This window comes from Camponotus vicinus, unplaced genomic scaffold, assembly GCF_025532165.1.
Source record: "Camponotus vicinus isolate PSW18456_S1 unplaced genomic scaffold, iyCamVici1.0 SCAF_8, whole genome shotgun sequence".
Lineage (NCBI taxonomy): Eukaryota > Metazoa > Arthropoda > Insecta > Hymenoptera > Formicidae > Camponotus > Camponotus vicinus.
In genome coordinates this window covers 13,349,759-13,367,931 of record NW_028141980.1, presented here as the reverse complement: position 1 = coordinate 13,367,931, position 18,173 = coordinate 13,349,759, and the positions used below count along the sequence as shown (strand labels likewise).

General features: G+C 33.6%; 1 protein-coding gene and 5 non-coding genes across 8 annotated transcripts in view; 5 read left to right on the top strand and 1 right to left on the bottom strand.

Annotated features, from left to right (window-relative positions):
• Window positions 1–18,173, bottom strand: part of LOC145975457 (uncharacterized) — a 76,588-nt gene that overhangs the window by 9,138 nt on the left and 49,277 nt on the right. For all 3 annotated transcript variants that reach the window (XM_083105943.1, XM_083105944.1, XM_083105945.1), the window contains 5 exons: window positions 15,702–15,874; window positions 11,736–11,900; window positions 5,091–5,956; window positions 4,274–4,651; window positions 2,081–2,261 (listed from right to left, as the gene is read on the bottom strand). In XM_083105943.1, the coding sequence (XP_082962069.1) occupies window positions 2,081–2,261; window positions 4,274–4,651; window positions 5,091–5,956; window positions 11,736–11,900; window positions 15,702–15,874 (1,763 nt within the window). The remainder of the gene's footprint in view (window positions 1–2,080; window positions 2,262–4,273; window positions 4,652–5,090; window positions 5,957–11,735; window positions 11,901–15,701; window positions 15,875–18,173) is intronic.
• Window positions 248–319, top strand: Trnae-uuc (transfer RNA glutamic acid (anticodon UUC)). The gene has a single exon. It is a non-coding gene; the product is annotated as a tRNA-Glu (tRNA).
• Trnae-uuc (transfer RNA glutamic acid (anticodon UUC)) lies at window positions 388–459 on the top strand. Its single transcript has one exon. It is a non-coding gene; the product is annotated as a tRNA-Glu (tRNA).
• On the top strand, window positions 920–991 carry Trnae-uuc (transfer RNA glutamic acid (anticodon UUC)). Its single transcript has one exon. It is a non-coding gene; the product is annotated as a tRNA-Glu (tRNA).
• Trnae-cuc (transfer RNA glutamic acid (anticodon CUC)) lies at window positions 1,455–1,526 on the top strand. The gene has a single exon. It is a non-coding gene; the product is annotated as a tRNA-Glu (tRNA).
• On the top strand, window positions 1,698–1,769 carry Trnae-cuc (transfer RNA glutamic acid (anticodon CUC)). The gene has a single exon. It is a non-coding gene; the product is annotated as a tRNA-Glu (tRNA).

The following is an 18,173-nucleotide window of genomic DNA, read 5'->3' as shown; positions in this document are numbered from 1 at the left end:
TTATAATAGTAATATCAAAATTCATGGCATAAAATTATTAACTTTGAAGATTACTTTGGATGACAGATTTTTATCTAGTTATTCATCTTAATATTAATGTTTGTTCACTTTATATAAATTTATTTTATTATATAAATTTTATTTTTGGAATAAAAAATGCAACAATTTTAAATATATATTTTGAAATGTATGTATTAATCAACGTTATCATGTATAAAGTTACTTATACAGGAAGGACCAAACATGATCCGGTATGGTCTAGTGGCTAGGATACCTGGCTTTCACCCAGGAGGCTCGGGTTCGATTCCCGGTACCGGAATCCTTTTTAGACCCAGCTTTACCGGCATATAACTTTAAGTATACGCTTAGAAGCACAAGTTATCGTAATCCGGTATGGTCTAGTGGCTAGGATACCTGGCTTTCACCCAGGAGGCTCGGGTTCGATTCCCGGTACCGGAAATTTTTTTTTTCTGTTTTAAATTTAATAAAAATGAAGAAGCTTATTATTAGATATATTGCAAAAATATCATAATAAAACTGGAAAAGAAATAAATTTAAAAAAATTTTTATAAATTTTGTTATTTTTTTCCATGTATAATATAGTAAAAATTAGTTACAATAATAAGATAAAATACATATAATTTGCTAAATTTTTTAAAATATATATTTCAAGAATTTGAATATTGTTGTTGTATGTTGTAAATGAAAATATTACTTTTATTTATGAAAATGATATTTCTCTCTTGATATTTTATTTCATAATTTAATATTTTTAATATTTATTTATTTTAATATTTTGTTGAAAATTAATATATATTGTTACTATATATAGAGATATAAACAATATATTATTATTAAGTTAAAGTTGATCTCTACCAGCAATATGTTCATATTGGAACTTTAGCCTTCTCATACTCGATCCGGTATGGTCTAGTGGCTAGGATACCTGGCTTTCACCCAGGAGGCTCGGGTTCGATTCCCGGTACCGGAATTTTTATTTTGTCCGCCATAAATATTTTTATATATGTACATTATATATTAATAATTTATATATTAATATTTATAATTTTTCTATAATGTATTAGTTAATTTTTTTATCAATATGATAAATATATTTATGAATTATCACATTAATGTTTTTGTATGCACTCTAAAATTTAATATATAAAAAAATATATATATATAAATCAAATAATGATTTGTCATTTATAAATTTTTTATATGTTTATATTCATCGAAATTTAATTTTTTTATGGAAATTTAGTTTTTTATTATATATAAATCTTTGTTTCTCTGAATAATTTAAATATTATAAATCATTGTATATATTAATTATTAAAGAGATATTTATTTCAGAAATATATAATGTATTTATAATATTTTTTTAAAGAACAAGTACTATTATTTTTTATTTTTACATGTTATCATCGTTTGTATCAGAGCTACTATCATCATCCGGTATGGTCTAGTGGCTAGGATACCTGGCTCTCACCCAGGAGGCTCGGGTTCGATTCCCGGTACCGGAAAATCTTTTGCAAAATTATATTTTTGTGAATATTTGTGAATATGTTTTGTTTTTTAATTCTCTTTTTTCATTAGATATTGATATAAATTTATATAATATTTATATATTTAATTAAATGAATGCACAAAATCAGATAAAGGTGATGAGATGTGACATGGACATGGATACAACATCCGGTATGGTCTAGTGGCTAGGATACCTGGCTCTCACCCAGGAGGCTCGGGTTCGATTCCCGGTACCGGAAATTATTTTTGTTTGCAGTTTTCATGTAAATTTTTTTTTTACAAAATACTATTTATAAGAAAATTGCTCGATTAATTAATTCTCTTTTATAAACAATTTCTTTTGAAAATAACAGTATGATTATATGAGCAGTCATGCGTGAAATTTTGAACATTTTTACTAAAAATGTTTTATATAATCGTTTATATAATTTTGATAATTTTAAATATAAATAAAAAATTAAAAATAAAAGCTAAAAATGTGTATATCAGCAAGTGAAAGTTCCAAATCATCTAACATCCTATTTCTAATTATTTGCTTTTATTTTCATACCTTAACATGACCCACGCTGAGTGTTTTCGGAGGCTGATTGGCACGAACGACAAATTCAGGACCTACACATTGTGCTTTATTGAAACATCTCATGGGTCCACCAACCGTTCTATATAGGCGCGATGGAGCCCTTTGCACTGCTCTTCCTCGCCGAGCTCTTGGCCCATTTTTCACCATAATTCTGAAACAATATTTTCACACAATTTTCTCAAATTATTAACAGATAAACTGTTTTTATTATAAAAACGTAGAAGTTTGGAAAAACGTAGTAAGTATAACGTAGTGTGTATAAAGCTGGTTAAAGAGATTGAACTAGCGGTTTGTTTTTTCGATTAGATCAGATTATTAATATGGATTGAGTCCAGTAGAATTTTTCATTCGGCATAACAGATGTCCGTGATATACTTAATTATACAGCGGACCGAAACGCTTATAGCAAAATTTCGCAGAGACGTGGAACGCGATATGCTATATGCAGCGATGTTAACTCTCGTGCCGAGTTTAATTAAAGTTTAACTAGGGTAGACTCCGGATGCTTTTTTAGAGCAGTCATCGCTAAGTGCTTTCTTGTTTCGTCTCTCTTTCTTTACCTGTTCTCTCTTCTCTCCATCTTTTACCGTTCGTATTAATTTGGCATGAGAAGAATGAGACGTGATAAAGAGAGTCACGGATTCTCCCGAGGTCGAATCAATTTTTACGATGCATTAAGGATATAATACCCATGAGAGAAAGTAATAAAGATCCATGGAAGACATAAAAAGAGTGCAAAAGAATACATTTGCATTCGTTTGTATTTTTAAAAGATGAGCAGATTGGATTAAAACTAAAATTTTTTACAAGGCAATATAAGTTATTACTAATGGATATTACTAATGGAAATTTTTAAAATTAAATGTAATTTGAAAACAGTTTATTATTTGGGGTAAAAGATATATTTATTATTAAATCAATTTTCAAAAGTTGAATAGTTTTTATAGAAAGAATTTTTTAAAGCTGTTTAAATTTCACTTTGAAGTATTTCGAGCAGTAGGAAGTAACATTTATATTTTACTGATATTTCCGGGATTGAATTCCAATGAAAATGATTATTTTATGTCAGATTTACCGCTTTTGAGTCACAAAGGCAATTTTAATTTAACTATTGATTACAATTTAATTTCTAGATATAACAACAATTGGTATCAATTTACCGGCTAACTATATGCACTTTTTCCTTCTATTTTTGCTCGACTAAATGTCATCGTAAAATCTAGTGCTTCGCAATTTTCGCGAAGGTCAAAGGTTCGCCGTCACGCGCCACGTTTCGACCTTTCCACGGTTAACGTGGAGGCGGAATAAGCGACCAGCACGCATTAGCTTGCAACTGGCTGCATCATCCAGTTGATTTCACGTAGTCCGGACATATTCTGTGCGCTTCGAAACCACCGATGGTTGCGTTAGAGGAGGGCCGATGCTTCTCTGGGAGAGCGAACCCGGTTCGCTCGAAAGCATTTATTAACACGAACATATGACTGAGAGGCAAAACTTAATAATGCGGGTCGTACGCGAACATCTCAGAACTGTTTAACGTTCCCCTTGTGCTCTAATTTAATACCTACTCTCGTCGCAAGATTGATGAAATTCCAGCAGGGAAAGTATGAAAATTTTGGGAGAAATAAATATAAATTTTCAGATTCTTCGTCTAGTAACTTGACGTTACACAATGTTGCGAATTCGCTCGCCTTCGTATGACACTGCCATGCATACGAGTGTTGCTTTAAGAGAGCTTTGAAATTTCGAGAGCTGACTTCTCTACTTTTTTATTTAGAGAAATACTGTTTGACTAAATAAAAGGAAATTTAATTAAGAGAATGAAAGTAATACTAAGAAACGCTTTTTTACTTTTTTTCTTTTCTCCTCGCTTCGAACGAAATTGATTATTGATTGAAATTGTATTCGAATAGAAAATTAACGACTCAGGAAGTAGTACAAATTACTGCGGAAATGCACATTTTCTTATAAAGCAATAACGATGCAATTCGTTATTTCAGTCTCTGAAAGATAATTCATTTTCTTTCTTCTTTTTATCCTAATTTAATAGTAATTATCCTGATTTAGAGTAATTTAATAGACTATAATAGATTTACGCGCAGATAATTGATTACGTAAATATAAGATAATTGATTACCTAAATAAACAAATAGGAAAAATTACCTAGGAGGTTTTGCCGGCGGTTCCGTCTGGCTGTTACACTCTGAGTCGGAGAGAGCGGCTCTTCTTAGGGTGGTGATAATTCGAGGTGGTTTCGGGGGTCCTTGAATTCTCCTGAGCCTCGTGGAAGACACATTTTGTTGTCGAATCATTTGTTCTTCCTTTTGCGCAACGCATCGAGATTCGGTGATCGCGACGCTTGGTTGCGACAATCGCTTGAAATCATCGTCAACTTGCGTTCTATTAGGAAGCTGCGGATTCGAATGTTGCCTTTGTAGGGCCATTTTTCTGGTAGATGTGTAATCATAAATATCCTCGTGAAGGCGTTCGTTCGGTTGCGAGATTATGTCGGGCTGAGAGCGACCGTTGTTTGAAGGATGCCTGTTAATTTTTAACATTTTGGAATGAAAAAAAATCATTGTATAGAATAAATTAAATATAAATAATTCATTTGATTTCTTTTCATTTACAGAAATTATATTTTAGAAAAATAAAAATTTTATCAAGATGTAATTATATAATATATTATAGTTATTTATTACTTAAACTAAAATAAAATAAAAATTTACTTATTTTATTTACTTAATATATGAAATGAAATTAATTAGGATATTTGAATTTGATTTTAAAATTGTAGATATTTTTTTAGATATTAAGTATTTCTGTACGAATATATTTTTTAATATATCTTTGATTTAAAAATTTACAATGAACATGAAGAGAAAACTATAAATTATATAACAAATCAAATTATATATATATATATATGTATGATCAATTTGCTTGTTTAAAAATGGACAAGCAGGGGTGATGTCTGTACCTGTTTATCGATGATCCATCGTGAATATCGTCGCCACGACGGATCGCTTTCGCCATTAATCCGTTGACCCGCACATCCTGGGAGCTCAGGAAGGGCTTAACCGGCAGGGCATATATTGGGTCGTTGTAAATATTTTTGTCAGGATTACTGTCGGCTGTCGCGTTGGTTGTCGTCGGTAGATTGCCGCTGCTTCTGGTGTGCTGAGGCAGTGTGTAAACCGGCTGTGAATACGTTCTCGAGTGATGATGAATCCGACGTTGATGATGAGTCGTCGCCGGTCCTATCGATCGACTACCGCTTTGAATATCCACTTGTGATTGAAACTGCGTTCTGCAGACGTTCATAGTGGTAACTTCTCCATACTGTTGCTGCGAGCCGCATAAGCTTGATAGATTAGGATGCGACAAGGAATTGCGCGATTGCGCCCTGAAATGCGCTCCCTTCGTATAATGGTGATGATGATTGTGACGATGATCCTGCGAGTACTGAGTGTAATTTTGCTGCTGTTGAAGCGAGCGAAATTGATTGACCGGAAATTGAACGTGATCTTGCTGTTGTTGTTGTTGTTGCTGCTGCCGCTGTTGAACAGTCAGCTGATCCGATAAATGTCCGACACGAAGCTGATGTTGAAAAGATGACAGTTGGACGTGGTCCTGCTGCCGTTGCGGATGATGATGGCCGTAGATCTTCTCATGAGTCGATGGATCTATGATGTTTCGTGAAGGACACAAAACATTCATCTGATAGTAGGCTGCTCGCTTTCGCGCGGCATATTGCGGCGATCTTACAACTTCTCGATACATCTCCATCACTATATGCGTAAAGGGTCTTGCTTGTAGACGCGTCCGGCAATATTCGGATATTACCTGCAAAATAGAAAACATGATATGTTGTTCAATCACACATGAATATTTTGATGAATTTTATTATATTTTATTATATTTAATATCTGACATATTTAATATGGACACAAAGTTTTTTCTCGTCATAACATATACAATAATTAATATAATAAACTATAACTGTTTTATAATATTATGTAATTAGAGGAATGCATATCAAAAACACAAAGGTATGATATTTTTATACCAATAATAAAACGAGAAATATTAGTACTATTTTGCAACTTTTTACATATCTATATGCTTATCTGACATAGATATATATAATATGTCAGTTAAATGTTCAAGTTCATAGTAATCATCGCGGACATAATACGACGGCGCCGATGCGTTTATCGTGCTACCTAGCGAACCGATTATCTAGTTTTGAAACTCGCATTGTGCAGTAGACGAATTATTAGTTTGAAGGAACAACAATAGCTTTAATCGGAATTCTATAGATCCAGCGAGCTGAGATCCACAGGAGGAAATCTATTAATTACTTTTATTAACGCTTTATTGTATTCCCAGTGATAATAATCAACACTTTTATACGCTTTAAGATTAAGATTCTTGAGAAACAATAATACAAAAAATATTCTTTTGCGCGCGGAAATTTTATAATTGTTGAGAAATATGAAGAATAATATATATGAAGGATTAATCAAAATATCACTTTTTTATTTATCATGATATTATTGCTCGTAGCTTAAATAATTAACTTTAATAAATGGTTGAATATACATGTAGTTTCGTAATTCGCTATTGTCTTTAAAATGTTGGACAATTTCACGAATCTTCTTTTCAGTTTTTATATCATCATTTTTATAATGGATAAAAATTAAGATTCTCTTTTAAATTAGTAAAAAAGATAAGTTCTGCAAATTATTTAATTAATAAGAAATCAATTCCAGTCACGTCGCGACGTTGAATAATGTATATGAAGAATTAATCAAAATGTCACTTTTATTTATCGTGATATTATTGCTCATAACTTAAGTAATTAACTTTAATTGGTCAATATACATGTAGTTCGTAATGTAATTCGCTATTGTCTCCAAAATGTTAAACAATTTCACGAATCTTCTTTTCAGTTTTTTTATCATCATTTTCATAATAGATAAAAATAAAGATTCTCTTTTAAATTACTAAAAAAATAAGTTCTGCAAATTATTTAATTAATAAAAAATCAATTCCAGTCACGTCGCGGCGTTGAATAATATAATGATGAAGTTTCAAGTAAAACATATAATTCAAGCGAGTATTGTGCGAGACAACGTTAATCAATCAGAGAACTTGATACAAAAGTACTCCGAGTACAATAAGATCGAAATGCAGCGTTTTATTCTTCTCTGATGGAAATTTCTCGACATGTCAAGGTAACGAACAAAGACACGGCGCGACATTGATTCGCCGTTCCATTACATTCCCGATTCAGAAGTAAGCGAGATGTAAGGCAAGAGCAATACTGTCGCGTAAACTATTATTCTTAACAAATAACACGGCAGATGGTGCACCGGTGGCTATCAGTTTGTGCCCGGGAGCTGCATAAACCGACTGCGAAGTCTGTGCAAAGTCTCCATCGGGGGACTGCTTTATCCGTGCGGATATAGATACGGCCAAGGCAAAGTAGGTACTCGGAGCGGGGGATAATTTATTGGTCGCCGAGGAATCCTCGATAGAAATTGCGGTTCCGTATTACGCCGCATGCCGCGTGCCCTCGCTTTTCCCCTCCCGCTCACCAGCGAGATTTCATCAATTTCGGGAGTTATCGGGGTTAAGGATGCAGAATTATCGCTGCCCCAGACGCGACACGACTTATAGCCCGCTTCGTTCGTCGCGATAACGCCATCGCGTTTTTGAGATTGCCCGCCGTTAATCATCAGGCTCGGCGAAATTATCATAGCTATATGGATGCGCATGCCGTTCCTATGCAATTTCATCGCCGTCCGGGACCGGCGCTTGTCGTGCCTCGTCGGGCCGCGCTAAATCCCCTGAAAAGCCCCGGAATCGCGCGCGAACCGGTCCGCGAATTTATTCCTCGTAATGTCGCGGCACTTTCGCGCCTAATGACGTCCTGCGGCTGCATAAAGTAATCTCTCGAGAGCGAGATTTGGACCCGCGACTTAGCTCGCGCAGATTTATCGCTTCGTCGCGCTTAAATTGCAAAGGCGTTTTAATCTTTATTCTTGGCTCTCGTATAATCACCATGCTATTATTTATTCAGGCTATTGTAAGATTTGAATGCGTTTATAGAGATTTTTCGATCAATATTTTCAAGTCGAAAATCAAACATTATCACATTTTTTTTCATGATTTTTCTCCTTTGCACATTATCTCGTTCGCAAATCGAAAATGTAAGTCATCCGGGAGGAGAGAGAAAAATCGGTTTTCCGTTTCATCCTAAATCTTCGCACGTCCTAAGACTAAGATTGGCTGATAAATTTCGGAAGCGTCGCATTATTCGCGTGCTCCGCATCCGTGTGGAAACGCGCGACGTGCTACCAAGCATCGTAACGCACGACCGCATTCTCTATCACGCAATCTGTTTGTCCTAATATTTACACGCGAGAGAAGTCTGTATTATACGCGTATTTCTCATATATCCAATCTGTTTGCTGTTTTGATGAAAATCATTTAATCGTACGCGGAGGCGTTGCAAATCGATTAAATTTCATCTTGCCACTTGTATCCCTTGCAAATGCCACGATATCCGATAAACAGATAGAAAATCGCTCGTGTATGTTACATATTAAACTCTTGTGATGTGCGTAACGAAATTGTGATATTGCAAATTGTCACGTTGATATCGCACCTGGAAAATAACGTAACGATTTAATTTTAGTACGTAAATAAGATAGAGAGAGAGAGGAGCCAGAGCTTTAATTAATATTAATCTCATGTTGTTTATTGCACGAGTAGGTGTGGATAATCAAAAATTAATTAAATGCGATTTAATATCGATCGAATTTTAAACATTTTATACAATTTAAATATTTTATTTACTTATAAGTTATACATTTCTAACATAATTATACATTTATAACATTTATTTACTTATAAATTATAAGCAATTATATAAAATATATATACAATTCTAAAAACTATTGAGATTAAATTAATATCGTAAAATCAAATATTTAATATTTTGTTATATAAATATGTCACGCATCGAATATGCGATTAATCTCTAATTTTACAATCAAATATTACATTTGTACAACAATGTAAAGTATTTTTCATCATTTATGTTATTTTTATTATTTTTTATGTAGCACCCTTCAAATATCCTTTACCGCAACTCATCGAGCAATTATTTGTGGTTACCGGTTGTCGAAGGCAGTCCGAATATTGACTCAATTGATTTTCAATTCGTATTCAAATCGTATATGTGTATGCGTACATATTAAAGAGAGAAAAATATAATAATATATAGAATGTCTCGTGCACATTCCATTCTTTATTTTCTCACGGCAATTTATTCACTTTTTAATGAAAATTACTTTTTCTTAGAAAGAAAAGGAAGAAATGCAATTTCATTAGACGCAATTACACAACTTTTTAATCATCGACATTAAATGTCTTGATAAATAAAAAGTTAATATTTCGTTAAAGCAAAGTTTCTCAAATCATTTAAAAATCTTAAACTTCTAACAATGGTTGGACTATCTTTACATATTAGATTCATGTTTATTTTGATTTTTTATTTTAATGTTATCTCGGAAGAATATAATTAAGCTGCAGTGATTTTATTAAACGCTTCGTATAGTTAATTAAATTTCATTATGTGTGCTTGAATCAAATGTTAAATATTGTCTCTCTCATTCATACTCAATCTTCGAATTTCACTTGAAGATACGTACATCGCGTTGTATGTTTCTGTATCTCTTGTTATGCAAATCATCGACACCTGCCTCGAGTGTCGTCTCGTCGCACAAATGTCGCGCAGCATGCTCGCCTTCTCCGTGATGGGTAATTCAATTAAAGCAAGCTTCTATGCAGACCGATGGCGGATACCCAAGGGTTATATGGTGTGGCTATGATTAAGTCTACGTGGTTTATCGATTAATCTCCTATGGAGATATTATTGAAGTCGGACGTAATCCACGCGCGCGCACAGTGTTTGAATGAAATTATTTTGAAAAAGAGAATTCATAACATCGATTATATTCAATTGTATACGTGCATATATATATATATATATATATATATATATATATATATATCATACATCATATATGTAATTTATATAATTTTTTATTTTTTAATTAAATTTAAGATTTCAATATTTTTAAACATACTATATCTAACATGTTTTTTAAAAATTTTAATAAATCTTAATTATTGCATGTATTACAAAATGCAACAATCATGAACAATGCATTATCATGATACAATTTATACGATTTATATAAAGTAGCAACAGTCCTTATGCATGTAATCACGAAGGTACGCAAACATATTAAAACATCGAGACTAACTGCATTTACCGCAATGTCTAGTTACAGTTACAAGTTAAGAGTCGAATCGTAGCTCTGATACACTGCGTGAGGTAATTCGAAATTTCAGAGCTACATACTATTAACAATTAATTGCTTTATTATTCTGGCTCGATCTCTGGAGATGCGCGCCATGCGCTTCCCGTCATGCACCTCCCGAGTATATGCGCTCGATGCAGCTGCTTGCACAAGCACGTTCGCGACGTTGAATTACTCACCGTTCGTAACCGTGATGTGAAAATTAATTTTCCTACGTGCTACTATACTTGGGATTAGGTATTGTTGGCCGTGAGTTGTCAAGATTGGAACCGCAACGATACATAAGGTGCGATGTATTTTAATACGATTCGTCATGCTTACGTAATTATTTGTTAAATATATCATAGTCAGTATTTAGATATTTAATTTAATAATATAAGAAGGCAAAATTTTAAATTTTCATTTTCGGCACGTCTTCGTTAATATATTCATTACTACTTGTTAATATTCTTCATAATTATTGTATAAATATGAAATAATTTTTTTACATCCTGGAATAAAATATATTTCCATAAATAAAAGCGCAATTGCATATTGAAATAAATTATGGAATGATACAAAAAATATACGATTATGGAATAATACAAAAAATACAAGATTTTGCTTTATTAACAAAAGTTAAATCTGTTTATATTAAATATATAATCTGCATTAAAAAATATAGATTGCTTTGCAGTATCGATAGATGTACATATCTAATTACAGACATAGCAAGTAGCTAGAAATAGAATGATAAAATCGAAAGATTGAAACAGAATTGAAAAAAAATATTTCGCGAAAATACGTACGGAAAATGATTTTACGCATAATTACAGCACGAATGAAATATCGAACGTTGAAATCGCAATAGGCGATTCTCGTTGATTTATTTCGAACAGTCGATATAGTGCTCGCACAACACGTGGAATAAACTTCGAAATTTCGAGTTATCCACCCTCACGGCAAAATTGGTCGACCTTTTATTATTGTAGATTGTACATTGCTCCGCACAACGCTCTCCAGTTATGTAACGCGAATGTTGTGTGCGTGCGCGTGAGTATTCGCATTGATGATAAATGAATCGAGTACGACAGCTTTTTGAAAAGTGCAAACAAAATGCATTCAACGCACTTATAAATAAATATTACATCGAGAGAACTGGTAAAAGTGCAACAATATCGTGTCGGGACAAGAAACTTATGTTGGATAGAGAGAAAAAGAGAACGCGTTAAAATTTAAAAACTTACGTCGAGTAGATTCATCAAAGAGGCACGTCTGCGAGGATCAGGCTCCGTCATAGCGGCCAACACTGATTGCAAAGCGGAAGAAGGCGAAACAGAAACGGTCCCCGTTAATGCCGCTATTCTAGGGGTCGTGTCAAGTAACGCCCTTCCTAAAGAATACATCCACATCTGTAATCAAAATAAGACTAATTAGTATAGATTAAGAGAGACATTAAATAGTTAATAAAGATATTAAATATGAATATTAATTAAAAGATATGCAGTATAAACAATTAATTAATTATCAATTTTTTTCGAGCAACAAATTTGAAATACTTTATTTATATAAGACAGCGTTAAATAGAAATACATCTTTGCTAGATTTATAAATTTGTGATATGTGTATATTTTAAAATATACATTTGCGGATGGAGATTTTTATATTAGGTGGATAAATAAAACGAATGATTACCTTGAGAAAAGTGTTAAATGATGAAAAATATTTTTCCTGAATTTTGTTAAGCGTTTAATAAATCTCAAAACTTGTAGTTTGCAATTTCTAAGCAAAGATCTATAGACTGATAAATAAAATACCATGTCGGAGAGACGCATGGTAATCTTTCTTATATCGACTAAGCTGCCTGTCGAAGAATAATACATCAATCTCGAGTCAAGTTTTTCTATCGAAAGAGGATTTTTAATAATCAGATTTATTTTTATAAGAGAAAACACACGTATATGTAAACATACATCCACTCACATACGCATCGAGATACATCAAGGATTATATAGATTCGAGGATATCAGTTATCGATATTTTTTTGCTGAGAAAACAATGTTGTTTAATAATACCCTCACGTAGATGGTATTACAAAATATCGATTATCGATTATGTGAATTTTATTGCCTCGACACTTGGAAAATAAGCATCGATGAAATTTCATATTTTCACCTTGCAGAATAAATAGAATAAATATTTATACACGATATTAAAAAATTCTCAAGATGAGAAAAGTTGCATTGATGCAAAACTTTTTATCAGGTAAGATTCTAAACACTATATTATAGTGCTTAGTTTTAATTACTTTAGCTAATATGTACTTAATATTTTAATATAAATATTCGCCAGTATTTTAAACGTCAAAAACATGAGATCTTCGTGAATTTAAGCTACATTGACTTCAAGTTGTGGCCGTAGCTTTCTCGTTTATTTACGAGAACAGGAAGCAACGGTAACCACGTTGCATATATAGGTTACAGCACCTGTGCGACTCTCACCGTGTACTACAGTGTCACAGAGATCATTCTAACAACTCGCTTGTGTATCGTGTCATGCAGTGAAAAATGTAAGAGCGACAACCATCGGGAAAAGCAACGCTTTTTCGCGTTCGCTTAGTGTTGGTACAGGTAATCGTTGTTGTGTATTGCCGTGCTGTAGCCATTGCTGACAAGTATTTCGTATTCTCCGGGAAAGTGGAAACGCAATGTGAATATAGAAATGAAAGGACTCTCCTATCAATGATAGATATAAAATATTTTGGCAAAAGCCAAATAAGTTAACATTAATATTAATGGAAAAATATTTGTATGAAAGATTTATTCCTTGAGAAATTTTGAAAAATATTTTTGCAAATATTTTTGAATAGATTTACGACATCCTGTAGCTTACATAGAAAATAAGTACACAAATAATAAAAATGTATAATTTAATTCTATATAATATAATTATCCAATCAAATTTATTTGGAATTTCTTTTCTAATCATAAACTCTTATTCATATCTTATATTGTCATAAACAACGAGAAAATATGAAATGTCTGAGTCATAAATTCGTGTCTTGTTTCGTGTCTTTTGCCTGAGTCAAAGTCCGCTATCATTCCTCATAATATCGTCTAAAATCGGAACAGGTACAAGAAAGTTATACGAATCACTATGTCGCCCTTTTCTTTTTATTTTGTTTTATTATAAAAGTTTGTAGGAAAAAAGAGGCATTTCTTTCCGCGCTTTTTAACTGCGAGCTCAAATTAGTCGTCTCTCGCATAAATCTTGTAGAAATCTTCTCTTACAGTCTTTACATTGAAGAAGTATTGTTAAATGTCCAACGAACTGTTAATTATTTCCAACTCAGTAGTGCAATAAAATTAATTATATTTTTTTCCGCGTGTAATGAAATCCTTCTTTCTTCGCTAAAATCTTGTCGCGATGAAGCAGAATTCTCGATCATTTCTCGATATCATGTTTTAAAACATTGTTAATCGAGATGCATCAATTTATTCGATTGAAATTGAATATCGCATTTTGATATTGGCTTGGATAGCGAACAGAGGGAAAACAGATTGGAATTATTATATATTAAATTCTAATGAGTTTTATTGAAGGAACTTCCGTATTTTTGCATTTAATCAGTATCGCATTTTCAAGATAATATTCTTTTGCATTACAATTATATAAAAGCGGGCTAGGATATAAGTATCTTTTATTCACATTTTTTTTCTTCATATTTTTTTGAATATTTTCTATGGCTATACCGTGAATTTTAGTTTACGAATAATAAAATATGAAATGCGGAAATTAATAATATTTAGATTTTTCATTATGTAGATATTAAATGCAGATATTACATAATAAAACAGGAATCATCTAAACTTTTCACAATTTCTTGTAAAAGACTTTATAGCTAGAACACTGAATCGTTAAAATAGCCTCTAAACAGCCTCTATATTATCATTGAATCTTTATAAATGTCAAAGATTTTATTTCAATGTTACAGCGATATAGTTGCAGATTGGGAAATGTCGCGTAAACGTAAATTACCATCGCTTTTGTTGGCGTGATTAACGAGCGATACGGATATAACAGGCTGCATCAGGGTTGCGTGCTTCCCGCAAGGGCTTATCTTTTCGTTACGGGGGCGAGACAGAGGAGGGAGAGGGAAGGAAGAGAAGCTTCGAAATCGATGATATAAAAGAACGATGCGCCGAAGTTTATTTATCGTGCGCGCCGTTTGTTCTCCCTTTAATCTGCAGGAGATAAATACCGGTCTGTGTTGAAACAACGAAGCTCTAGCCGGCCATCAACAGGAAGAAAGAATGGCGCTGAGGGGGAAGGGGGGATGAAAGGGATCGCGGCGAGAAATGGAGAAAGTGGAGAGAGCGAAAAAATTCAAGGGACGCGCCGACAAAAATACGAGAGGAGATATAGAAACGACGCTAGGATTTTGATAAAAGTACTAAAAAAACTGGCTTCGGTCTCTGCGTCCCTCTTCGTTCCTCGAATCTTTCAAACAGTCGGTCTCGTACAACGATGAGGTTCCGTTAAAAATTCAACTCGCGCTGAAATGCGAGTGTCGAGCAAATAAAAAATCCTCGGACCGTCAAAGGACGAGCATGGCAGCTTAATCCTCTTCGCGCTGAAAGGATTTTAATAGAACGCGTTCTTAATTTTCTACGTTTCGCTCTTTTAATTATACCATCAACCTTACGGTAAATACCAAGACTATTTATATGTGCGTGTATAATTCACCGACTGGAAAAACAGAGCTGTTTCTGATAAATGTGTTTTGCCCGGTCTTTCTTCATATATTTATCTCACAATACGTAATTATTCGATTCATTGATTATTTATTTTTATCCGTGTAATTTTATAAGCGTTAGAAATCACATCACATAATTATTTGGAAACTACAAGTATTTTGCAAATTCGAATAGCAATATGCATTATAGAAGATCGGGAAATGCGAAAAACTTAGGAGAAAAATGAAGAAATAAATTTTGAAATTTATGTCATATAATCATTTGCAACATGCTGTTTAATAATTTAGTAGGATTAGTAAACATTGGCATTATTTATTGGAACGGCAGATGTAAAGTAAATATCAAAATACCGCGCTAAAATTCACCAAGTGATGGACATTGATTGGGACGCAATTTATTATTGAAAAATTCGTTATTAATGACGCGTCATTAAGCGCTGCGTTGCGAATAACGTACTTTTTCCGAATCGGTGTCCGAATAAATCCGACCGGGTCGATATTCTGGTGGTAGATACGCGCGAGCAGTCTCTGGCGGTGCAAGCTGCAGTAAAACCCTACCACGTGGTGTCAATTCCAGTGTATGCGGAGTCACAACTGGTCCTGCTCTCGAACCACCTACCACGCCTCCATCTGGAACAAATATTAATGAGAAATATGGGATTGTGTCGTCAAATATATAAATTACTACCACTTGAAACTCTTTCACATGTACAATGACATGAGCAATGTTTAAAGATAACAATAAAGAGTATATTTTTATATTTTTAAGAGGAGAGATCCATATTCGAGAATATGATTTTTTATAAACTTTTTATATTTAAACGGAAAAAAAAGAAATAAAATTTGTTAAAGATTTATAAGACAACGAGCAAAAGATTAAAGAAGAAAGTCACGTAATTCTCATTCAAAAATTTTCTTCTATTACATGACAATTTGGCATGCTTGTCAGTCGTTTTAATATGTTGTATAATGATGATTTGTCGCTCGAAACCACAATCGGTTATACTCATGCCAAACTACTTATGGAGAATTAAAGTTATAATTAATTCTTCGATAGTTAGCTTATACGAAGCGACCGACAGGCTTAAAGGAAATTGGTCGCAGGTGCGTGAGGATCTTCTACTCGACAAGAGGGTTTTCTGGAAATTGCTCGGTTTATTTATCGCGATCGCGCACACTCTTGTCGTCCAGAATCATTTATTATCGTTTATAATGCGCTACGTACTTTTTAACGTCCACGAACTCTCAAGGTCTTATGGAATTATGTGAATGCTTGGGATATAATTGGGGGGAAATCGCGTTGCATCGAAAAAGATTGAGGAAACCTCCACGATTTCTTCTTCTATAAATCTCGTCTTCTTCTGCAAACTTCTAATCGTATTTTCTTCAATCGCGCGCGTCTAGTTGCTCCAGTATCGGCCAAGACGGCGAGTCGTCAATCTTTTTAACATTTTCCGATCGTGGTAATAACCGTGATTGAGTTTTATCGCAATTTCTGTATTACATTACGGACGTATACAGAAGAGAGAGCATCGACTTTAAAATATTACTCCGTAATCATTTTATGAAAACATCAGATTTTACTTGAGCGTTACTTTCTTTTTGTGTCTTAATAAACTAAGTTAAGTCACCACATTTCCCATGCGGACATTCCTTCGTTTTTGCTTAATAGCAAACAGACTAGGCACAAATGCTGGGTCACCTATTATACCGTTCTCATTATAAATCCCGTATAATTTGCCATTGGGGTGCTAATTCTGCGCGTGTCACGAACATTAACAGCCTAATGGTGGGCTAAAGCGCCTTGACACGGAGAATATTGTCCCCCGAGTACGCCCCGGTAATTTAGGCAAGCGCTTCTACCGACAAATTCTTCCCCTCCTGCCTTTGCTAAAAGCGCTAAGGAAATTAGCGAGAACTAGCGTGTGAGATTCGACACGCTCAATAATTAAGACTGAGCGCATCTATGCGGAAATTTAAATCAATTGTCATGTTCTATTTTAACTACAAAAATCTATGTGAAATATTTATGTAAATTATGAGTTGCAATTCATTTTTGTTCGTATTTGTTGCAATCAGTGATACGAGTCGCGATTTCTAATTCTAGTAGTCAATCTCTACGGACGATCGGACAGATCTCCGTGTAAATTAGAAAGCAGAAATGTCGAACCGAACGCTCTCGAGCGATAAACTATTTCCGTTCTTCGAAGATTTAAGCCCTAAGGAAATTAGGTGGATCCGAACGGATCGACATGTTTACTGATAAATCTCGACTAATCCCTAAATGAAGAGAGACGACTCACGGAATTACATCGTCCGATCATTATATTTCAAAGTTAGACGAGAATCCATTTATGTGTACAAATATATATAAATCATTAAAATCAATTATATTAAAATCAATACAATCAAAATATATTTAAATTCATTAAAATAAAATTATGTGGGAAAAAATATTACTAATATATTGCAATACATTATAAATTAAATAATTTCTATATTTGCTTTTTAAAATTAATTATAAATGGACTAGTGCCAACTACGTTGTTGCAAATTTAGTATGGTCATTTTTGAAAATATGCATTACCATTTGCATACTGAACACGTTAATTATCGATGCCATTTGCATTTCGTCGGTAGGAAGAAATTTACCGGATAAACCGTACAACGTTACCGAGCATTTGCGTCATCTATCACTGTCTCTTTTTCACCGGCGATATTTTCACCGGCGTTATTTCATTTGATGTTGAACCAGTAGTCGATCTCTGTAAACGATCGGACACGGTCAGACGGCGCAGTCCGATCGCTGACGATAAAACAAAGACGCGACTTACTGTTCTGTAGAATACGAGAGTCGCCGAAACTAATGGCACGACGATTTATTTGCTGTAAACAATGTATGTAACAACGAAACGTTACTTTGCCGCTT